At 35.5% G+C, this 23,909-nt stretch overlaps 2 protein-coding genes across 2 annotated transcripts; one reads left to right on the top strand and one right to left on the bottom strand.

The window, feature by feature from the left end:
• The first annotated feature begins 4,811 nt into the window (after positions 1-4,811).
• LOC101261355 (G-type lectin S-receptor-like serine/threonine-protein kinase LECRK2) lies at positions 4,812-11,167 on the top strand. Its single transcript, XM_026029945.2, has 3 exons — positions 4,812-5,854; positions 8,698-8,740; positions 9,870-11,167. The coding sequence occupies exon 3, from the start codon at positions 10,106-10,108 to the stop codon at positions 10,745-10,747; it is 642 nt and encodes a 213-aa protein (XP_025885730.1). The 5' UTR covers positions 4,812-5,854; positions 8,698-8,740; positions 9,870-10,105; the 3' UTR covers positions 10,748-11,167.
• Positions 11,168-11,559: 392 nt separating this feature from the next.
• Positions 11,560-12,703, bottom strand: LOC101261648 (G-type lectin S-receptor-like serine/threonine-protein kinase LECRK4). The gene is made up of 2 exons (XM_069293088.1): positions 12,184-12,703; positions 11,560-12,116 (listed from the first exon to the last, which is right to left on the bottom strand). The coding sequence occupies exons 1-2, from the start codon at positions 12,701-12,703 to the stop codon at positions 11,560-11,562; spliced, it is 1,077 nt and encodes a 358-aa protein (XP_069149189.1).
• Between the last annotated feature and the right edge of the window lie 11,206 nt (positions 12,704-23,909).

Below are 23,909 nucleotides of genomic sequence, written 5' to 3'. Positions count from 1 at the left end.
ACGTAGGCAACCCTTCTTGGGTTTGATATTATTTTTTTGTAAAAAAAGAAAAAAAATTAATTATAAAATAGTTTGTGCATATTTTTCAAGTCAGATTTGAACGAACTACGCGTACCTGATTCTCATTTCAGTGAGATACGTAGCAACCCTTCTTGGGTTCGATATTATCTTTTGCTAAAGAAAAAAGGTAAAAAGTAAAAAAAAAAATAGTTTGTGCATATTTTTCAAGTCATATTTGCACGAACTACGCGTACCTGATTCTCATTTTAATGAGATACGTAAGCAGCCCTTCTCGGGTTCGGTAATCATTCTTCAAAAAAAATTGTTTGTACATACTGTAAGAGTCACGTTTTCAGCTCGGTCGGAACCTATGTAGTTAAGAGCATGTGAATATATTCGATGTGATTGAAAAGACTGACTCTGCGGTAAATCATAGATTCTCGTGGTAAATCTTATCTGTACTTTTGTGATGCTTGAAAATTCTCTTGCATGCAATCAAGATAAGAAAAAAACTAACCTTATGTTTCATGTGCATTGTCTTGTGAGATTTTGATCAAAGTTCAATTGTGTTACACTGTTGATCTAGAACTTGACCTGAATGTTTTTCAAGGCGAAATCATGAGTAATGTTTGGTTTAAGAAAGGATTGTAGGCTTTTTTTGATCCGATTGTGTCTTTCAAAGCCTACCAAATTACATTAATCCCTAGTTTCCCATTTTGAGTCTGAAACCTTTATTTGGACAACCACATCTTAACCACTACTCTTTTGAGTGCTTACAAGCACTGTTTACTCTTGGCCCAACCTTCTTGAGTGCACCAAGAATGTGCAAATGATAACAGGAAATCCATGTTTGAAATTTTCAAAAGCAAAGACCTCCAGAGAAAGGAGAGAAAAGAAGAAAGAAAAAGTGAAAGAAATAAATAAAGGTAAAAAAATACCCTTGCAGGGTCAGTGAAAGGTGGGAAGGAAAATACTCCAACAAAAAAAATTATTATAATAAAGAAGTGAATAAAAGAAAAGTTCAATGAATAAGGACTCAAAAGAAGAAAAAAAGAAGAGAAGAAGAAAAAAAAAGCTAAAAAAAGAAAAGAAAAGTGAAAAGCGTTAAAAATGAGAATTCAAAAGAAGATGAAAGGTGGGAATTCAAAAGGATTGTAGGCTTTTTTTGATCCGATTGTGCCTTTCAAAGCCTACCAAATTACATTAATCCCTAGTTTCCCATTTTGAGCCTGAAACCTTTATTTGGACAACCACATCTTAACCACTACCCTTTTGAGTGCTTACAAGCACTGTTTACTCTTGGCCCAACCTTCTTGAGTGCACCAAGAATGTGCAAATGATAACAGGATATCCATGTTTGAAAATTTCAAAAGCAAAGACCTCCAGAGAAAGGAGAGAAAAGAAGAAAGAAAAAGTGAAAGAAATAAATAAAGGTAAAAAAATACCCTTGCAGGGTCAGTGAAAGGTGGGAAGGAAAATACTCCAACAAAAAAAATTATTATAATAAAGAAGTGAATAAAAGAAAAGTTCAATGAATAAGGACTCAAAAGAAGAAAAAAAGAAGAGAAGAAGAAAAAAAAAGCTAAAAAAAGAAAAGAAAAGTGAAAAGCGTTAAAAATGAGAATTCAAAAGAAGATGAAAGGTGGGAGAACAATGAAGAGAATCTGAAGTCAAATGCGTACCAATCATTAAGAGCACAAATTCTTTATGACGCTTACCTCAAATAAATATCCTACCCATCCCTAATCCTACAAGCCAATGACAAGCCCTACATGATCTCATTCCAAATGTTCTCACATTAGTGGAGATTTACATAAGGGTCAAGCATACGGTATCACAGTTGTGTGCATTGAACATTCTTGTGAGTGTGAGTGCACTTCGAAAATGTCATATAATCAAATGTTTCAAATATGTGTGAAATAGGACTAACTTTTTTCGTGAGGGCACTTGAGCATGAGGATTGATACAATTCAAAATCTTTGTTTGAAACAAGATGAACAGATCTTGTTAATCCTTAAGTATATTTGAGGTACCACTTGAAGTTGTAGGAATTACCTTAATTCAATCTTTAAAAAAAGATCTACCTACAATTATAACTGTTGGTACCGATCGAGGTGAAAATTTGACTATCTCATCATTTTTTTTATTATTTATTTTTTGAAAAAGAAAAAAATTGTCTTTTGAGTTGTTCATTATAAAAGGTGTTGTTAAGTTAGTCTTATATGTGTAAGACACCTATTTTACTTCATTGGATTGTCCATCCCCAAAATGTGATATATCTTGTTTTTAGGCTTTCAATATAGCAAGGAATACCATTTGCATATTTCAGCATGTTCATATTGTGCATTTTCTACTGATAATCTTTCAGATTCTTTGCAGCATTCATCATCCACAAGATTGGAACTACATTTGACCTGATTCCTGTCCCGACAGGATATTAGGCGCCACGATGGCTCAGTCATATACCCAGTGTGATTATTACTTCTCCTTACAATAAAACTGATATTTCAAAAATTCATAATAGAGATAGCCAACAAGTCAATATTGAAGATCATTTTGAGACTTGTCAAAATTCTAACTGGGACAGAATTTTAAGGAGGACCTCAAAATTCTGACAAGTGCTGCGAGAAGCTTGATAGCAACTACAAAAATTATGCATCGAGAGTTAATATTCATGCATTGCGAGTTAATGTTCATGCATCGCGAGAAGATTTCATACCTCGCAGAAATGTATGCATCGCAAGAAGATTTCATACCTTGCCAAATTCATGCATCACTAGTTAATTCATGCATCGAGAGTCAATTCATGCATCACTAGTTAATATTCATGCATCGCGAGAAGATTTCATACTTCGCAGAAATGTATGCATCGCAAGAAAGATTTCATACCTTGCGAAATTCATGCATCACTAGTTAATTCATGCATGGAGAGTCAGTTCATGCGTCGCGAGTTAATATTCATGTATCGAGAGTCAATTCATGCATCACGAGTTAATATTCATGCATCGAGAGTTCATATTCATGCATTGGAGTTAATGTTCATGCATCGCGAGAAGATTTCATACCTCGCAGAAATGTATGCATCGCAAGAAGATTTCATACCTTGCAGAATTCATGCATCACTAGTTAATTCATGCATCGAGAGTCAATTCATGCATCACTCGTTAATATTCATGCATCGCGAGAAGATTTCAAGCCTCGCAGAAATGTATGCATCGCAAGAAGATTTCATACCTTGCGGAATTCATGCATCACTAGTTAATTCCTGCATGGAGAGTCAATTCATGCATCGCGAGTTAATATTCATACATCGAGAGTCAATTCATGCATCACTTGTTAATATTCATGCATCGAGAGTCAATTCATGCATCACGAGTTAATATTCATGCATCGAGAGTTAATATTCATGCATTGCGAGTTAATGTTCATGCATCGCGAGAAGATTTCATACCTCGCAGAAATTCATGCATCGCCAGAAGATTTCATACCTCGCAGAAATGTATGCATCGCAAAAAGATTTCATACCTTGCGGAATTTATGCATTGCGGGAAGATGTTCATGCCCCGCAGAAGATCATGCATCAAGAGTCAATTCATGCATCGCGAGAAGATTTCATTCCTCACAAATTTTTATGCATCGCGAGAAGATTCAATTCCTTGCAAAAGTTTACATATCGCAAGAATATTTCATAACTTGCGTAATTCATGCATTGCGAGTTAATATTCATGCATTTCGAGTTAACATTCATGCATCACGGATTAATATTCATGCATTGCGAGTTAATATTTATGCATCGCGAGAAGGTTCAATTCCTCGCAAAAGTTTACATATCGCAAGAAGATTTCATACCTTGCGGAATTTATGCATCGCGAGAAGATTTTATCCCTTGCAAAATTTTTATGCATCGCGAGAAGATTCAATTCCACGCAAAAGTTTACATATCACAAGAAGAATTCATAGCTTGCGGAATTTATGCATCGCGAGAAGATTTCATCTCTCGCAAAATTTTATACATCGCGAGAAGATTCAATTCCTCGCAAAAGTTTACATATGGCAAGAAGATTTCATATCTTGCTGAATTTATGCATCGCGAGAAGATTTCATCCCTCGCAAATTTTATGCATCGCGAGAAGATTCAATTCCTCGCATAAGTTGACATATTGCAAGAAGATTTCATACATTGCGGAATTTATGCATCGCGAAAAGATTTCGTCCCTCACAAAATTTTATGCATTGCGAGAAGATCCCATACCTCGCAAAATTTTATGCATCATGAGAAGATTTCATCCCTCGCAAAATTTGCGCATCGCCATGAAGATATTCATGTCTTGCAAGCAATCATGCACTGCCAGAAAAATAATCGTGCATCTGAAAGGAAATATTTATTCCTCAACGTTAACTGACGTTAAATGCCGAGGAGAGAAATTGAGTGTCGACACGGTGGAAGACACTGTCTCCCATTTAAATTGTATTTTTAAGCTGACGATTTTTATCTCAGTCTTTGTTTAGAGCATTCGAAAGGATGAATTTCTTCAAAAAAAATAAAAAAAAAATAAAAAAACAGGTGCAAACTACTTCAACAAGGATGCAACACATCATAGAACCTTTTGGAGACAGGTCTGGGACGAGTTTTATCTCAGTCTTTGTCAAGATCATTCGAAATGATGAATTTCTTCAAAAAAAAGAATAAAAAAAAATCAAAAAACGGGTGTAAACTACTTCAACAAGGACGCAACACATCATAGAGCCTTTTGTAGACAAGTCTGGGATTTACTTCCACCATATTCAACCGCACTTCTCTACAAAGGTTATGTGTTCGGTCAAAATTTGGTTTGTCAATTTTCGATATCCACGTTTTCTTTCATCAATTATACATAATGAAAGGGATAGTTGTTGACACCCAATTTTGGCCTAACATTTTAAAAATTTGTGATTTTGTAGTTTTATTTATTTATTTGTTACATTTGTTAATATTTGTGTGAATTTAGCACAGTCTAAAATTTAATCAAATAAAAAAATTAGAAATTGTATTTCAAGAATTTTGGGTCACAATACTAAGCCCATAACTTAGGCCCATATTTTTTTGGTATAATATTTTGTGGAGATGATGAAAAAAATGACAAAACCCTTCCCTCTCCCTTTTTCCCATTTTCCTGCCGAGCCGCCTCTTTTCCGCCTCCTCTCCGGTCTTCCTCCCTCTTCTCTCACCCCTTCCCCCTCCCTTTCGTCCCTTCCTGTCCATCAGCCCCTTCCCCTTCCTCTCCCTCTCCAGCAGCTTGTTCCCCTTCCTCCAAACACCCCCCAGCCGCCTCTCACCCTCCCTCTTCCTCTTCTCCTTTCCCCCTCTATCTCCCGTCGTCTCCTTCCTCTTCCTCTCCCCTTCCCCTTCTCTCACTCCTTCTTCCCTCTTCCATCCGCCTTCCTCTTTCTTCCTCCCCTTCTCACTCGTCCAGCCACCACCCAATCGTTCCTTCATAAAATACCAACAAACCCCCAAACCCCATATCCTTCTCCCTCCGACCAGCCATCACACATATCACCACTCTCCCTCAAAAATGGCTCCATAGAGGGGTGTTGTAGTATCACCAAAGAAGGAGGCGGCGGAAGAAGATATAAAGAGAGAGTCGGAGGTGAATTTTGAGCAAGCATGAGGGCAAAGCGAAAGAAGCAGCACCGCCAGTCCCCTCCCCCTTTCCCTTTTACGTTTTTTTTTTTGTTTTTTTACAGGTCCAACAGCTCCCACATGTTGCCCTACTCCAAACTCATTGCTCTCCACCAGCAACTCCAAGCTCAGGCGAAGTAACACGAACCAGCAATCCAACAACCCAAACACCACGACAAATTTCAATCGCGGGTGAGGTTTAAGCTTTCACTTTCAAATCCAGCAGAAATAAAATGTTGTTTTACTTAGTCTTGTTCGTCTTTCTCTCCATGTTGTTTGCTGCATTTCAGGCGATTCGTTTTGCTCGTTTCAAATTCAAATCAGTTTTATTTCTGTTAATGTTCTGAGGCGGATTTCTTTTGGTTTCATACTATTATGTGTCTATTTTTAATTTTATTTTTTAGTTCATTATTGGTGATTCATAATTTTAAATGCTTATTATTTTATTTTGTCTATTAGATTGTGGTCTGTTCATTTTAGCTTTTTATATTTACTTTATGATTGTTTCCTTATTTTAATCTAATTGTCTCATTTTGTTTAGATTTGGTTGATATATTTCTCTAAAATTTCTATAGAGTCGTTTTGGTTTATATGCTTCCGTGTTGATAATTGCTTAAATTTGTTCCAGTGCTCAGTTTTGTATTTTAATTGGTAAAATTGTAATATGTTTGTTAGATTAGAATTTTTGTTTATATTAGTATAATGTTTAATGTTGGTTAATTTTCTTTTATTTCCTATTTCATCATGTTTCTTCTTCATCCATTTTGTGGTGTTGTTTTTATTATTACTATTTTATTAGTTCTTTTATGCTTTGTTATTTTTTAATTGGTTGGGCTAATGACATAAATTTTGAGAAGCTTATTGATAGCATTTGGATACTGTTCGCATGTTAGCGCATAATTTCGTATAAGTTTAGCTAGTTTTGTGTGATTTGGTGTTTGAAAAATTGTGAACTTGGCCAATGAGAAAACTCTCCGTCGGTTTTGGAGGCTTCCTCATTTTAAAAAGACGGAATTTTAATTCAAGTTTATATATTTTATATGTTGAAATTGGCCAATAAAAAATCTATCCATTGGGTTTAGAGGCCTTTTCCATTTTCAGAGAATGAAATTTTTAGTTTAAGTTCATATAAATTGTTTGTCAAAATTGTTGAAAGGGGACAATGAGAAAACTCTCCGTCGGTTTTGGAGGCCTCCCCAATATTATAAGACATAAAATCTAATTTAAGTTTATATATAATTTCAGTTGTTGGAATTGACCGATGAAGAAATTAACGTCGATTTCCAAGGCCTCCAATGTTAATAAGACGGATTTTTATTTTTAAGTTATTATTTGAGTTATTTATTTTTATTTTTATTTATTTGGTACTAACTCTTTTACTAAGTGTCTTTATAGGTACCCGAAGGTGTTTCTCCTTGAAATTATTCGAATGTAGTTCGAATCATACTTTTAATTTCATTATCTTGTGAATATTAATGTTCGGCATACATTAGGCCGATTATTATTTTGTTTTATTTTGTATATTGCATGTTTATTATATTTGTACATTATTTTATATTCTTCCTCAATTTGAAAATGAAAACGAATTCAGTCGGGAACCACAGTTGTGGAATCCGAAGGTTGCCTAACCCCTTCCCTTCGGAATAACTTGAACCCCTTACCTAGAATCAATTTGGTTTCGTAGATTAATAATTGGTTTCTCAGTTTTCCTAAAATTAGGTGGCGACTCTTTTTAAAACTCGTTTATTTTTAAAACTTTGTTAAAATTGAATCAATTAATTCTTTTCGAGTTGCCGCGACATTTTGCCCTATTTTGACTGAGTAGGGATGTAAACAGAAATTTTAAAATAAAATAAAAGGGCTGGGGATTGTGGGAGGGGGGGGGGAGTGGAGGAGGGATAGTACAGGAAGGAGGTGGTGAAGTGGGTAAGAAAAATAAATTTAAAATTTTATGCATGTGCAATGTCATGTATGAAGATTTTTTCAAATAAAAGAGAGAGTACATTACTGTATTTATCAAACTAATAATTGATAGTTTAGATATGAAAATCACTTTCAATAGTTTAGGTATTAAGTTCAAAAAATTAAATATTTTAGATATTTTTTTACCCTTATTTCTATGTAAAATAGATAAGTTCTTTAGATCCGTAATTGAAAAACTAAATAAAGAAAACTGAAAAAAAAAAAAGGAAAAATAGTTTTTAAAAAGAGACTGAAGATGAAAAAGACAAAAAAGAAATACAAAAGGTAGGACAAAAGACGAATAAGAGAACAAAAAAGAAGGAAGAACGGACATGAAAAAAGAGAGAGAGAAAACAAATTGGAAAAGAAGTTTATTTTCTGTTTTCATATATTTATCAAAACACAAATTATATATTTATATAAAAGAGAAATCTAGATCCGCTTATGTGGCGGAATCAGAAGCAATGATTTCGTTTTAATTTTATTTATTTTCAAAATTAGCCTTCATTTTTTCATGAAAAAATTTGACTTTTATGAATAGTTGTGACTTCAATGTAGAGTTGTGACTTTAATGAAGAGTTGCGACGTCTTTCAAAAGTTGCGACTTTATGAACAGTTGCGACTTTTATGAAAGGTTGTGAACTTTCTGAAGGGTTACAACTTTTTCAAATAGTTGTAATTAATTTGATAAGGCACGACAAAAAATTATTCACACTACCCTTTTTTGTTTATAAATAGAGGAATTTTCTCTCATTTAAAGAAAAAAAATCTGATCTTCTTCTTCTACTTCCGTAAAATTAAATATTCGTTTGATTTGCTCCTATTGAATAACTTACTGACACTGTTGTTTTTGTATCAATAAGTTGGTTACTAAAATTGTTCCATCACGAGAGGATCAATTCTTTAAACCTCTGGTTTGGAGGGGAATAATTTTCTTATGGGATACTCTGCATTCAGTAGACTCATTTTTTTTGTTTCTATTGCATTCTATTTTTATATATTCTGGTATATTTTTTACACTCATTGACTTATGCATATGATATTAATTATTGTTTTTGAATACAACTTTGCAGAAACATTTATTGTCTCCCAATATATTGAACATATACACTTATGGTACGTATATTTATTGTGTAGAAAATAATTATTGTACTCAGCTCCAACAATTCATTTTTTGATATTTTATATTAAATTATATAACTTAAAAATACTATACATAAACTTACATATTATGTATTTTTACATAGATATGTAATTTCTCACTTATCAATTGAAGAAATTCATAATCCAAGTTCAAAAGTTGTAATTGTTTTTCGGTTCAAGCGTAATTTTTTTTTTTGAATATGTTAACAAACTTTTGAATTTTCTTTTAAGATATATATCACAATTGTATAATCTGAGCAACTTAAATGATTCTTTTTAAACTTTATCATGAAATATTTTTGTATATATATTCTTATTTTCTTGTTTATTTTCCTTTTAATATTAATTAAAGAACAAATGATTTATTATTTCGTGAATAATTCATTCGCTAAAGGTTCTTTGGTTATATGATAGTGACAAATAATTAAATTCATATTGAAATATTGCTAATATTTTTTTTAAACCTATTTTCCATTATTTTTAATGTATGTATATTGGTAAAAAATTGTTTACAACTTCAATGCAACTATTATTTATGACCACACGACGCGCCGACAAATTAATAGTTATGATATAATATTAAGCTCTTTTTTTAATTTATTTATAGGATAATTTTTTTAAAAAAAGAATAATTAAATAAAGATTATATTGGTAAAACTTTTCTTTTATGGATGTGGAGACAAATATCACACCAGCCATATGAGTATTATTTATTATAAATTGACCCATCACCCAGCTTGGTCCACATCTCCTACGATGACTCTATTTATTTAAAATTTTCAATCATCAAAAAGCTTCGGAAAGTCAAAGAAGTTCAAAACACTCACCAAGTAGCAATAATTGGTGACTAAGACTATTTGCCACCGTGATAAACACAATAGATAATCTGTTTTATTTTTAAAATAATCAATTAAGTATCGTGATAAACATAAGATCTAATATGTCTTTTTATAGTCTTATACATAAAAGATAAACTTCACATTAATAAACCATAGATTTTGAAATGTGAAAATGACATACTCCACAAAATATCCTCTTGTGCTTGTTCTTCTCATCTTTCCCATGCATATTTTAGCACAAACTAAGTTTGCTATACCATTAGGCAGCTCTCTCATAGCAAATGATGAAACAACATCATGGCTTTCTCAATCTGGAGATTTTGCATTTGGATTCAAGAAAATTCGAAGTCAAAATCAGTTCTTACTTTGCATATATTATGCTAAGATTAAAGAAGCCAACATAATTTGGTATGCAAATGGTGGTAACCTTGTGCCACGAGGCTCAGTCGCGGAGTTAAATCCTCAAAAGGGACTCATTCTCCGCGATCCTAAAGGGAAAATGATCATGTGGAGCACTGGTAGGATTGATTCTAATGTTGCTTATGCCGTCATGAATGATACAGGAAACTTTGTTCTTGTTGGTGTTGGTTCTTCAGTATTATGGGAAAGTTTTCGATATCCGACTGATACCCTTATGCCTACTCAAATGCTAGAGATTAACAACAAGCTTGTTGTTCGAAAATCTGAGTCTTTCTTTGGTCCTGGTAGATTTTATCTTCATATGTTGAGTGATGGGAATTTGGTTCTTGTTACTCAATCCAAGCCAACGAATTTCAATTATGATGCTGAGTATTACAATAGTCATACTTCTGATTCAGGAGATGAAGCCAATTCTGGTTATCAATTGATATTCGATGAGTTAGGTTCAGTTTACATATTGAAAAGGAACAATCAAAGACTTGTGTTGACACCTCCTAATGTTCCTTCAATTTCAGAAAATTATCACAGGCTAAGTCTTGATTTTGATGGTGTTTTAACTCATTATTATCGTCCAAAGAGTACGTCTACGGGGGATCAAAAGTGGAGTACTCTTTGGTCTTTGCCTAATAACATATGTCTAGCAATTGTTGAAGATATTGGAAGTGGAGTTTGTGGATTCAACAATGTGTGTCATATAGGTGAAAATCAGACCATATTGTGAGTGTCCAAAAGGGTATTCGTTGATCGATCCGAATAACAAGTATGGGAGCTGTAAACCAAAATTTGTCCCTAGTTGTGATGAATTTGGACAGGGAAATCCTGAAGATTTATATGATTTTGATGTGGTGACTGATGTTGATTGGCCGTTATCAGATTTCGAGAGGATTTATCCTTCTGCTGAAGAGGAATGCAAGAAGGCTTGTTTAGAAGATTGTTTCTGTGCTGTTGCTATTTATAGAAGCAATAGTTGTTGGAAGAAGAAACTTCCATTGTCAAATGGGAGAGTAGATACCTCTTTGAATGTAAAAGCTTTTCTTAAAATAAGGAAAGTTTGAACGTAACAACTTCTTAAATTCGATATAATGTATTGTCTGCTATAGGTTCATGGTTGAAGCTGAAATATTTCATACATTTGAAGAAACATATTGCACTGAGATACAGATGCAGGTTATTGGTGTTCTCTATTAGGTAAAAGAAAATGCAACTTATCTCTTCAAGCATTAACATTACTTTCTTCATGTTAGGCCTTGATGCTGGATTTTTTTGAATGCACCAAATAGAAACCAATAAGAATTTCTCAAATCTCTTGATATCTTCTAATGCCTCTTCATCAGCGCATACAAGTAATGCAACTTATCTCTTTTACAGCAATCGTAAGCCCATTCTAGTAGTATCATATCGTTCTCATTTGCCACATCCTGCTCATAATTTTTTCTGCAGCATATCAATTCTAAGAGCAAGACCCCGAAGCTGTACACATCAACCTTCACAGTTACAGGCCATACCAAAATCTGCTTCTGAACCAGTCTGGAGCTACGTATCCTTTGGTTCCACGTATCCTAGTTGTTGTTTGAGTCTGATGTCTTTTAGTAGCTTGGCCATACCAAAATCTGCTATTTTTGCTGTCAAATTTTCATCCAAAAGCATGTTTTGGGGCTTGATGTCACAATGTATAATTTGAGTACTGTACTCTTCATGCAAATAGCAAAGTCCTTTAGCAGTGTCGATGGCAACTTGTACCCTTTTGGACCAACTAAGCCTAGAATCTTTGAATAGCAAGTGTGCTATCGAGCCGGTTTTCATGTGTTCATATACCAAAAGGCGGTGTTGGCCTTCGTTGCAGAATCCAAGGAGTTGGACTAAGTTCTTGTGATTAGTCGTGCTGATTGAATTCACTTCAGCTTCAAATACTTCTCCTTCTCCTTCTGTTACCATGTTATGATGAACGGCTTTGTAAACTGTTGAGTAAGTACCAGTTCTTAACTCTTCCCTGAATCCATTTGTAGCTTGTTCTAGCTCTTTGTAGCTAAAACTTCTTAAGTTCACTCCCGGAACAGCTGAATACGGTGCAATTCTCTTTCGTTTTTTCCCTTTAAGCATAAAAAGGTACACAAGTGCCGAAAGAAATAAGATTAAATTCATGAAAACTGAACTTGCCAACATCACAGAACCAGAAATGATCAGAGTAGATTGATTTTTCTTTTATTTGTATTTCAACATTTGGCGATTCCCACACTGTGGAGTTCTCTTTCCTTATTTTTATCAAAGTCTTCCCTCCGATCGTTGGACCTACTCTCCCATTTGAAAGAGGATACCTTTTCTTCCAACAAACATTGTCATCACTGTAAATGGCAACAGCACAAAAGCAATCACTCAAACAATTCTCTCTGCAGCAATCCTCTGAAACATCCCGGGGAGACTCATAATCAGAGTCAGGCCAGTCAGTATCCAACATTTCGTGGAATGTGAAAGACTCAACTTCTCGCGCTTCAAGGTTACAGTTTTGCTCGGGAAAATTTTGTCCGCAGCTGCCTAATTTATCATTCGGATCATCCAAGATATACCCAAGTGGACAATCACATCTTGGCCTCTGATCAGTTCCTACTGAGCATAAGCTGTTGAAACCACAGGCACCCCCTCCTAAACCTTGCCTGATAGACAAACTAGACCATGCCATCGGTTCCCTACCAGAAGATTTCGGATGGACATAGTGTTGTTCATCTTGTATTCCAAACATACGTAGAACAAAACTTTGAACATCTTTGTAAGAAAACAAAGTTTAAGAACATTTTCACAACTAGAAAATTAAAACTAGTAGCGAAACTAGAATCAGAAACATATTTTTTTTTTTAAAAAAAATACGAAATATTTTTCTTAAAGAAGAATTGTTGTTAATATGTGTCTAATGAATCTTACTGATTCCAACAAACTTTGCAGCAACACGAAGTTAGCAAGTTTAATGAACCAGTGAAGAACAGAAGAATAGAAGAACTGAAATTAATTCACAAATCTAAAATTTGTAAAACACGTACCAGAATCTGGAAATTTTTAATAGGAAAAAGATCAAGTCCACTGAATTCACAGTGTCCCCTTAAGGAAATTATTCCCCTCTAGTATCCGAGGTTTGATTTGGAATATGACCTCCCAAGGTAAAATGATCTCAATCACCAGAGTATAGATACCAAAAACTCCGGTGTCAGCGAACCACTCAACGGCAGTAAAGTACACTTAGAATACTATATTTAGTAGTTGAATAAGAAGTCCATAAATTCTTTTTAAAATGAGAGGAAATCCCTCAATTTATAGAAAACAGAGGATAGTGCGAAAAGGTTCTTATTATGCCTTACCGGAAAGGTCACAAACCTTTGGAAAAGTCACAATCTTTCAGAAAGGTCGTCACCTTTCATAAAAGTCACAACTTTCCATAAAAGTCACAACTTTTCATAAAAAATGCAACTTTTCATAAAAGTCACGACTTTTCATCAAAGTCGCAACATTTCATAAAAGTCACAACTCTTCATAAAAGTCGCAACTCTTCATTTTCCATTCACATCTTTTTTTTTAAAATCCAACAATCCCCGCATGAATGGGGAATGACTCGAAGACAAAGAAACGAACAAGTATGTGTACTTTACAAGCAAGAATTAATTGCATCTGGATAAGTAGGTTTCCCCTTGGACTTTCCGTAGTGAACATATGTCGGATATACTCGGTCAATCGGTAGATGCGATATCTTTGAACCGTCGAACTTTGGTGTATACCTAGACAACCATATGTCACACAATTAACCCTTTACCATCTATGGTTCTTACGGTTGTGTTCGTTTTAGCCTGAACACCTCCTGGTTTCATGAGTGTATAGAGAGATGGGCTTTTGACAATCATCTTCTTTGAAGCGGCTTACACTTCACACTCACATAGGTGATTTCTAACCGTGTTATCGCGTAGATACACTATTTGGTCAACTCTTCCAAACTTAGCAAATCATTAAAACCATTAAGCTTTATTAACTAATTAACAAGCCTTAATGTTGTATCCATGTCCCTGAGCAATGTCTTCATCATGAGAATGGATTGAGTTTATTGACAATGCCGAACCGTCATTCACAACTTTGTTTTTCTCCTTGAATCTAGCTCTTAGGATCTCCAGTCTGCTAGATAGAGTTACCGCCATGATGACTTGTCCTAAGCCGTAAATTCATTCCGTTAGATGATCTTTTAACTTTCTCTCTAGTTAGGCATTTTTGTAAGTGGATCCGACACATTATCCTTTGAGTTTACATAGTCAATTATGATAATTTCACTAGAGAGTAGTTTTCTAACAGTATCATGTCTATGTCGTATATGACGAGACTTTCTGTTATACGTCATGCTCCATGCCCTACCTATTGCATCTTGACTGTGAAAGTGTATGCATACTAATGCCAATGGTCTGGGCCAAAATAGAATATCTATCAAGAAATTCCGGAGTCTTTTAACTTATTTACCGACCTTATCTAGAGCACCTAGCTCAAAGATCATTGTAGAGCTAGCCATACATGTCTCTTTTGAAATATTTCTAAGAGACTGCTCCTCTACCAATAGTAAATACATATCCACTCGTGAATTTTACTTCATTCTTCCGATGATTCAATTTGCATCACTATATCTTTCAATATTGTTGGATATTGTTATAATGCAAGACATAATTTTAAGTATTATTTTAAATACTCCACAACTCTATTTATTGTCATCTAATGAATTTATTTGGGATCACTTGTGAACCGACTCAGTTTAAAATAACAAATGCTAGATCTGATCGCACACATTATATGATATACATCATGCTTCCCAAAACTCTAGAACAATCCAATTGTGAGTCACTTTTGTTTTCACTCTTTTGAAATACAAAGCTCACATTTATTGGACACTTGACAATATTGACATTCAAATATTTGAACTAGTTAAGTACCTTTTCAATGCAATGAGACCATGAAAATGCTAAACATTATGGAGTTCTACGAATTCTTATATCTAAGATCGCATTAGCAACTCCAATAGCATACATTTAGTAGCATTTATGTCATTATTGTCTCTATTGATGATCAACATATCATCAATATACAAACAAACAATGACCTTATGATTTTAATGTGAACACATTTGTCACTTCCATCATTCTTCAATCCATTTGCCGACATGATTTTATTGAATTATGTCATTGTTTTGGTGCTACCATAATGTGACTTAACAAGTTCACATACTTTCTTTTATTTACCAGGTACCACAAAATCCTCGGGTTGTTCCATATAAATTTCTTCCTCCAATTCTACATTTAAGAAAGTTCTTTTCACATTCATTTGATGAATTTGGAGGTCATATACCACAGTAATAATTTTTGCATCCGAATGGATGTAATTCTAATTACTAACGAGTATATATATCAACAAGATCAAATCTTCTTTTTTTTTCTAAAACCTTTGACACAAAGTCTTGCTTTATATTTTTCAACAGTTCCATCAACTGTTATTTTTCCTTCTAAAGATTCATTTTGAACCCAAAGGTTTATTTTCTTGAAGAAGATAAATTAACTTTCAATATTGTTTATTGACACCATCTTTCCAAAGGATGAGTCTACGGAAGACACAAAAAATGTTACAAAATCATATTCGAAGGAAGTAAATGTCCTTTAACATTTTACTAAGCCTCTGAATCTTTTTATTAAGTACATTATCCTTTTCATTTCTAGGATTTTTAGACCCTTCTCTAGACTACTCAAGTCTAATTTTACAGTCCACAGTCATAGGTCCTATTTTAATTCTTTTAGGAATAGGATCTTGAACTTTGACTAGATACCCCCACACTTTGAAGTATTTCAAGTTGTATTTCCTTTCTTTCCATTTTTCATATGGAAAAGATCATATTCTGATCAAACAAAATCGCTTTCTTTCTAAAAGGACAATTTTTTTTATTGATCCCTTTTGCAGTAAGGATAGTTCCTCCACACAAGTTTTGTGTAAAACCGAACTTATAAATTATGCATCCATAATTTCTTTCAACGTTCGGTTTTTACATTAGATTGAGGTGAATATGGCAGTAGTTTGATATTTCACTTTCCAAACATACTTCTGCACAATGAGATTTATACTCTCTATTCTTATCACTTCTTATATAATTTTTCACACTGATTTTCAACTTCGATATTACATTGTCTAGACATTTCTATTGCTTCATCCTTACCATTTAGCAAATAGACATAGTCATTTCTAATGCAATTCTCAATAAAAGTAACAAATACTTTTTCCCACCATGAGATGGTGTTAACTTCATATCAAAAATGTTAGTGTAAATCAATTCTAAGGGATAAAATTCCTTTCAACAGATTTATAAGAATGCTCAACATACTTAGATTCCACAAAAACCTGACATTTTTATTTATTGCACTCAAAGTTAGGCAAAACTTCCTTTTCTTACAAGGTTTTGTAATTGACATGCCCCAAGTGTTCATGTCACAAACATTGACTCAAGCAAGTAAGAACAAATAAAAATATTGAGTTTGAAAAGCTCTTCGCGAGGTAGCTTTTTCCTCACTAATATTTTGTTCCTATTTCTTACAATTTTGTGTGATATAAACATTATTTAGATTGTCAAATATCCTTTTCAGAAGGGCATTTTCCATAACTTTCAATGTGATTGTTAAAGAACTACCTATGAACAAAGTTTCATTGGGTTCAATAAAGACAATATAGTCCAACTGTTATTTTTACAAAAAACATAACAAATGACTATTCACCAATATTTATGTTTATGCAAATACTTTTATTATAATAGACATATCTTTTCATGAAAAATCACAACATTTTAAGTGATTTTTTTTCATAAAAGAACACAATTATTTTGAACAAGTATATATATAATTTGGATGTTTCATACTAGTCACACTATATACTAGTAATAGAGAAACTCAACAACCACAATATCAAATATACTCCAAGAATTTTGTGGGTATAACATAATACAAAAGTATCATTAAATTTCATATCTTTTGCTCCAAAGTTAAATTAGACACCAAGTCTAATCATAAGCAAATAACCCCCACATTTCAAATGTGATCTCAAAAATATTTTTCAAGTATTTGAAAATAGTTTTTCCACATATTTTAATGTTGGAAAACATTATTCTACGAAAGAATTATAGTGTTGCAATTCTCTTTGGCAATGTTTACACAATGTCAAATCTTCATTCCATAGAAATCCAAAATCACAAATTCTAAGTCATTGGTTTTTTTCTCTCTATCATAAATAGACATGCCACTTAGTATTTTAAATATTAACAATAAGGACAAAATAAATTTGTACAATTTATTTCTATGTTAGATTGAAGTTTATAGAAAATCAAAAGTACAACACTGATTTATTATGTGAAGTTTTCATATTCTTCAAACCAATTGCAGAGTCCAATTTATCCAGAGTATAAAACCACAAAAGTTTTTAGTCTACAAAAATCAGATACAAACATTTCTCATGGAGTAAAAAACTACAAAAGTTTTTTTTCTCCAAACAGAATAACACATATTCTTTCACATAGAAATGTTTTTCTTATCAAATAGTCTTCGAACTATAATAATTTGACATACTTTTTATCAAACAAAAATATGTATCTCTCATTTTTGCAAACTAAAGAATTTTAAAAGCAACAATATCTGCAAAGTAAAATTTATACCACAACATACGGTTTGCAGATCTTTTTCCAAAGATACACATTATAAAAAAAAAAATTAAAAACCAAAGATGATAACTCTTAGAAACTATTTTCCTCCTTAGATAATTTAATAAGAAGGTTACCTGGTAATCTTTAAACAGAATACCATAAAAAAAAATTTGTTACATTGTCACTTCGACCTTGCTAAACAAAGCAACGAATTATGGAGAAGTAATGCATTTATCTTCTACTTCCATAATCACATTCTCTCAATCAGTAGAATACAAAAATACTAACAGTATAATAATTTCCTTAAGATTGTTGTTCATCTTGTATTCCAAACATACGTAGAACAAAACTTTGAATATCTTTGTAAGAAAACAAAGTTTAAGAACATTTTCACAACTAGAAAATTAAAACTAGTAGCGAAACTAGAATCAGAAACATATTTTTTTTTAAAAAAAATACGAAATATTTTTCTTAAAGAAGAATTGTTCTTAATATGTGTCTAATGAATCTTACTGATTCCAACAAACTTTGCATAAATACGAAGTTACCAAGTTTAATGAACTAGTGAAGAACAGAAGAATAGAAGAACTGAAATTAATTCACAAATCTAAAATTTGTAAAACACGTACCAGAATCTGGAAATTTTTAATAGGAAAAAGATCAAGTCCACTGAATTCACAGTGTCCCCTTAAGGAAATTATTCCCCTCTAGTATCCGAGGTTTAATTTGGAATATGACCTCCCAGGGTAAAATGATCTCAATCACCAGAGTATAGATACCAAAATCTTCGGTGTCAGTGAACCACTCAACGGCAGTAAAGTACACTTAGAATACTATATTTAGTAGTTGAAGAAGAAGTCCATAAATTCTTTTTAAAATGAGAGGAAATCCCTCAATTTATAGAAAATAGAGGATAGTGCGAAAAGGTTCTTATTGTGCCTTACCAGAAAGGTCACAAACCTTTGGAAAAGTCACAATCTTTCAGAAAGGTCGTCACCTTTCATAAAAGTCACAACTTTCCATAAAAGTCACAACTTTTCATAAAAAATGCAACTTTTCATAAAAGTCACGACTTTTCATCAAAGTCGCAACATTTCATAAAAGTCACAACTCTTCATAAAAGTCGCAACTCTTCATTTTCCATTCACATCTTTTTTTTAAAAATCCAACACATAGTGCCTAAAAACTCCATCATATTCAAGAATCGCCCGATGATACATTGATTGTCTTCTTGAGTTTCCACATTAGAAGATGATATCGAATTTATCAAAGTTCCATCTTTGCTTGAAGAAAAATAAAGCCTGATTGATTGAAGATCACCTGATAACCACCGCCAACTGACATAGTAGACCAACATGCAGCATTTCTTGCCTCAACTGACAAATTCCCATCAGTTTGAAGTATGAACTCAAACCTCCCTCTCGATACATTTGTGTCAGAGAAACTTGAAACAAGGTTGCTTCCTTAACTAAGTACTTGACCAGGCAAAATTGTATCAATGGGCTCATCAAAACTCTGCCATCGAGTGTCTGAACTACTAGTTGCTAGCACAAAGTTCCCGCTATCAAGCATGGCTCCATAGGCCAATTGAGCATTCGCCATGCCACGAGCTCACATATCTTGACCATTTGGATTAGTGAGGACTAGTCTTCCATCCGCGGAGAGCGGAACTTTCGATCCATCTAAGGCAAGATTATTCCTATTAGCTTACCAAACTATGGTTCTGTCTGTATTTTTGTTGAACCATATGGCTAGTAAGTACCTTGATTCATTTCCAAATTCCTGGAAGCCGAAAGCGAAATCATGAGATGGAGATGACCAAAAGCTAGTAATATCACTTGTACTGAGTGATGAACCCAAACTAACATTTTGGTAAGATTGAGCAATGGCTGAAACGGAAACAATAAGAGACCAACAAGAAGCATAGCTAAAAAGTCATGTAAGAAAGTTGCAAAGTTACAAATGGATATTATGTACACCTATAATAAGTTAAAAATATAGTGTTGCCTGCAGGGGAAAATAGTCAGGCATATTACATAACAATATTAGTCTGTAACACACATGGCACGTCCTGCATGTCAATTCATGTCATATGCAACATCTACGTAAGTGTCTACTTATTTAACTTATGCTAGTTTATGAATAATTTATGAATATCCAATGTTAGAGAGCGTAAATATCAGTTAAGATCAATTACATAACACATTCATCTACTGATAGTTAATAACAAATAGTATTAAATAAATAATATTAAATAATATTAGTATTTACTGTGTACTAATCCTAGTCCTATTAGGATTAGTACTCCTTAATCCTAGTCCTATTAGGATTAGTACTCCTTCCTATATCTCATATATATATCTCCAATGTATTCCCTTATTAGGTTAATACTTCAATACAATCAATATTCCTTCATGGTATCAAGAGCCAGAAAACCTAGATCTTCTTTTCTCTAGGTTTTTTTCTCTCTTTAGAGCACCGATCGTTCCCTCTCTTCTCTTGGGCGGCGGCAGCCATGACAACCGAGGTGGATCCTCTCAATTCACTTCCTTCTGGCGTTAAACTCCTTCTCAGGCATCTTCATGCCTTGATTCCCGAAAAATTATCAGACATAAATTACCCTACATGGAAAATTACCGTTTTTACAGCACTTGAGGCCAATTACCTTCTCAAATACGTCGATGGAAGCACAGAACCGCCGCCGGCAGTCATCACCGCCACGAACAAATTAGAAATAACAGATCCAGCCCATGCCGCCTGGAAAGCCGTGGATGGCCAGATCCGATCATGTTTGATTGCGGTCATCTCTCCCACGGTTCAGAAACACGTCCGATCCTACACAACTACTTCAGCCCTGTGGACGGCCCTCGCAACACGCTATGCATCAATTTCCCACTCTCATATTTTTCAATTACGTGATAGTCTCCACACAATTACCAAAGGCACGAAAACTATGGCGGAGTATTTAGACGAGGTCTCCACCATCATCACAGCCCTCGACACCGTGAACGAAATTATTCCCGAAAAAGATCTCGTCATGTGCATTGTTCGGGGGCTCCCATCAGCTTACTCCTTCATTAAACATGCGGTTCGCATCAGTTCAATGCCCGTTGACCTGACTACTCTCTCCTCGTGGCTAAAAAGTGAAGAAATCAACGTGAATTTGGAGAGCAAACTTCTTCTCCGAGAAGCCGCTGTTATGGAGCCGGCCACCGCCCTCACTGCAAGCCAGAACTATCGCGGGGGGCGTGGTGGCGGCCTACAGGGGATCCGCGGCGGCTACGACAGAAACAGCAGAGGCCGCGGGCGCGGCGGTCGGCAGGGCAGTCATCCGCCGTACGACGGTCAGCAGCACGGCAGCAACAACAATCTACACTCCTTCGGCAGCGGCGGGCAGTCATCTTCCAGTGGCGGGCAAGGCACTTACGAGCGGGATCGTCCAACTTTTCAAATCTGTTAGAAAACAGGACACACCGCTGTTCGTTGCTTGTTTCGGTATGAGGAGAGCCGAAATAGTGATAATCGTGCCAATTATGCATCTCAAGCCGACCCTTCCTCTGAATGGCTGTTGTATACTGGGGCCAATATGCACGTTACTTCTGATCTATCCAAGCTTAACGCTCCAAATCCATATCATGGCTCCAATGGTATTACTGTTGGCAACGGTGAGTCCGTTAATATTTCTCACACTGGCACGTGTACCATTAAAACCCCACCGCTATCTTTCACCTAGGTAACCTTACCCACTTCCCTTCTATTAAAACCAATCTCCTTTCAGTTCACCAATTCACAAAAGACAATAATTGCTCACTCTTGTTCACCTCTAATGATTTTCAGATCCTAGACAATACTACCAAGAGGGTGATTTTTCAGAGCCCCTGTGAGCATGGTCTGTACGTTCTTCCTGGCACAAGTTCGTCTGCCCACCTAGTTTCAGAAAGCGTTCCTGTGGCTCTTTCGGCTGATGGCCACAGTCTGTTGTGGCACAGTCGTCTGGATCACCCGTCTACTCAAATAATAAATTCTTTAATGTCTCAATTAGGTTTTTCTTCCATTCATGTAAACAATTGTGACTCCTGTTCAATTGCTAAATCTCATAAATTACCTTTTACTTTATCTGAGAGGCGTACAACTGCACCTTTTCAACTTATTCATTGTGACCTATGGGGTCCTACTACTGTTCCTTCATTTGCTGGTTTTCGCTATTATATTTGTTTTGTGGATGATTTTATAAAATACACTTGGTTGTACCTACTAAAACACAAATCACAGGCATGCAACACCTTTGTCACTTGAAAAATGGTCAAAACACAATTCAATTCTCATGTTAAACTTTTTCGAAGTGACAATGGAAAGGAATATGTAAATAACATCTTTGGCCAGTTTCTGCAATCCCTGGGAATTATACATCAAACCTCCTGTCCATACACTCCCGAACAGAATGGGGTGGCTGAGCGTAAGCATCGCCATCTCATTGAAACGGTGGTTACTCTTCTACATCAATCTCATCTCCCTGTCTCTTTTTGGGTAGAAGCTCTAGCCACCGCAAACTACCTCATTAACAGAATGCCCAGTCACACCCTCTCCAACAAATCACCCTATCAACTCCTTTACCAAGAACTTCCCAATTATACCGACCTCCGCGTCTTTGGGTGTCTTGCCTACCCTTGGGTACGCCCTCATATTACTCACAAATTACAACCCCGATCCCGTCCTTGTATTTTTTGGGCTATCATCCTACCTCCAAGGGTTATCGCTGTCTTGACCCACAAACTCATAAAGTCTACATATCTCGTCATGTCAAATATGTCGAAAATGAGTTTCCTTACGAGTCTATTTCCTCCTCTACAAATACATCATTCATTGACGTCCTTCCCCTTTTTCCAACATACTCACAGGGTCCCTCACCACCTTCCCCCACACCTCCACCCACTACCCAACCACCCCTCATCACCCCTTCGACCGTCACCCACAATACACCCGCAACCACCACCCACACTCACAACCAACCCGAACCACCCCATACCCACAACATCTCCAGCCCGATCTGTTTTGGGTCCTTCCCGGCCACCCCTGAATTACCACCGCTCGTCCCACCCCCCAATACTCATCCCATGTTAACCCATGGCAAAGCCGGTATCTTTAAACCCAAAAACTTTCAGGCTACCATACTACCAAATACACCCCTTCCCGATAGTGAACCAACAACCTACTCTATTGCCTCAAAAAAAGCTTATTGGCGTCATGCTATGGATGACGAGTTTAAGGCTTTGACTGATCAAAAAACTTAGGTTCTTCTACCTAAGCCCCATGGGCGGCACCCAGTGGGCTGTAAATGGGTGTACAAAATTAAACACAATGCAGATGGCAGTATGTCCAGGTACAAGGCTCGTTTGGTTGCTAAAGGCTACAATCAGAAGTATGGACTTGATTACTTCGAGACATTTAGTCCTGTTATTCGGCAGGAAATCATTCCCCTGGTACTGTCACTCGCCGTGCGCAACAATTGGCTCATCAATCAGTTGGATGTTTCCAATGCTTTTCTTCATGACATGCTTGATGAAACTATCTACATGACGCAACCACCGGGCTATGTTGATCCCCGCTTCCCACAACATGTTTGCAAACTCCAGAAGCCTCTGTATGGGCTCAAGCAAGCCCCCTGTGCTTGGTACACACGTCTGAAAACGTTCCTCCAGGGACTCGGCTTCACGTGTTGCGTACACGACACGAGTCTGTTTACTCGACATTCAGCACACGGTACAGTCATTCTTCTTGTCTATGTAGATGATATCATTATTATAGGCTCTACTGCAGCTCTCATTCAGGATGTCACTCGAGCTATGCATACTACCTTCAAAATGAAGGACCTTGGCCCGTTACATTAATTTCTGGGAATGGAGGTTTCTCGGACAGGCAGCGGCTTGTTTCTTCATCAGCCAAAATATGCTCGAGATCAGTTGCAGAAAGCTGGACTGGAAAAATGCACCAGTCAACCAACAGCAATTGCAGTCTCTTCATCTACGAATTTGTTTCTTCATCAGTCAAAATATGCTCGAGATCAGTTGCAGAAAGCTGGACTGGAAAAATGCACCAGTCAACCAACAGCGATGGCAGTCTCTTCGTCTACGAATGGAGCCGACACCCCCTTTGCCGATATCACCCACTTCCGCATCCTCATTGGGGCTCTACAGTA

Source organism: Solanum lycopersicum, chromosome 1 (assembly GCF_036512215.1).
Source record: "Solanum lycopersicum chromosome 1, SLM_r2.1".
Lineage (NCBI taxonomy): Eukaryota > Viridiplantae > Streptophyta > Magnoliopsida > Solanales > Solanaceae > Solanum > Solanum lycopersicum.
The sequence above is the reverse complement of the archived record's forward strand: the minus strand, read 5'-3'. Positions and strand labels throughout refer to the sequence as shown.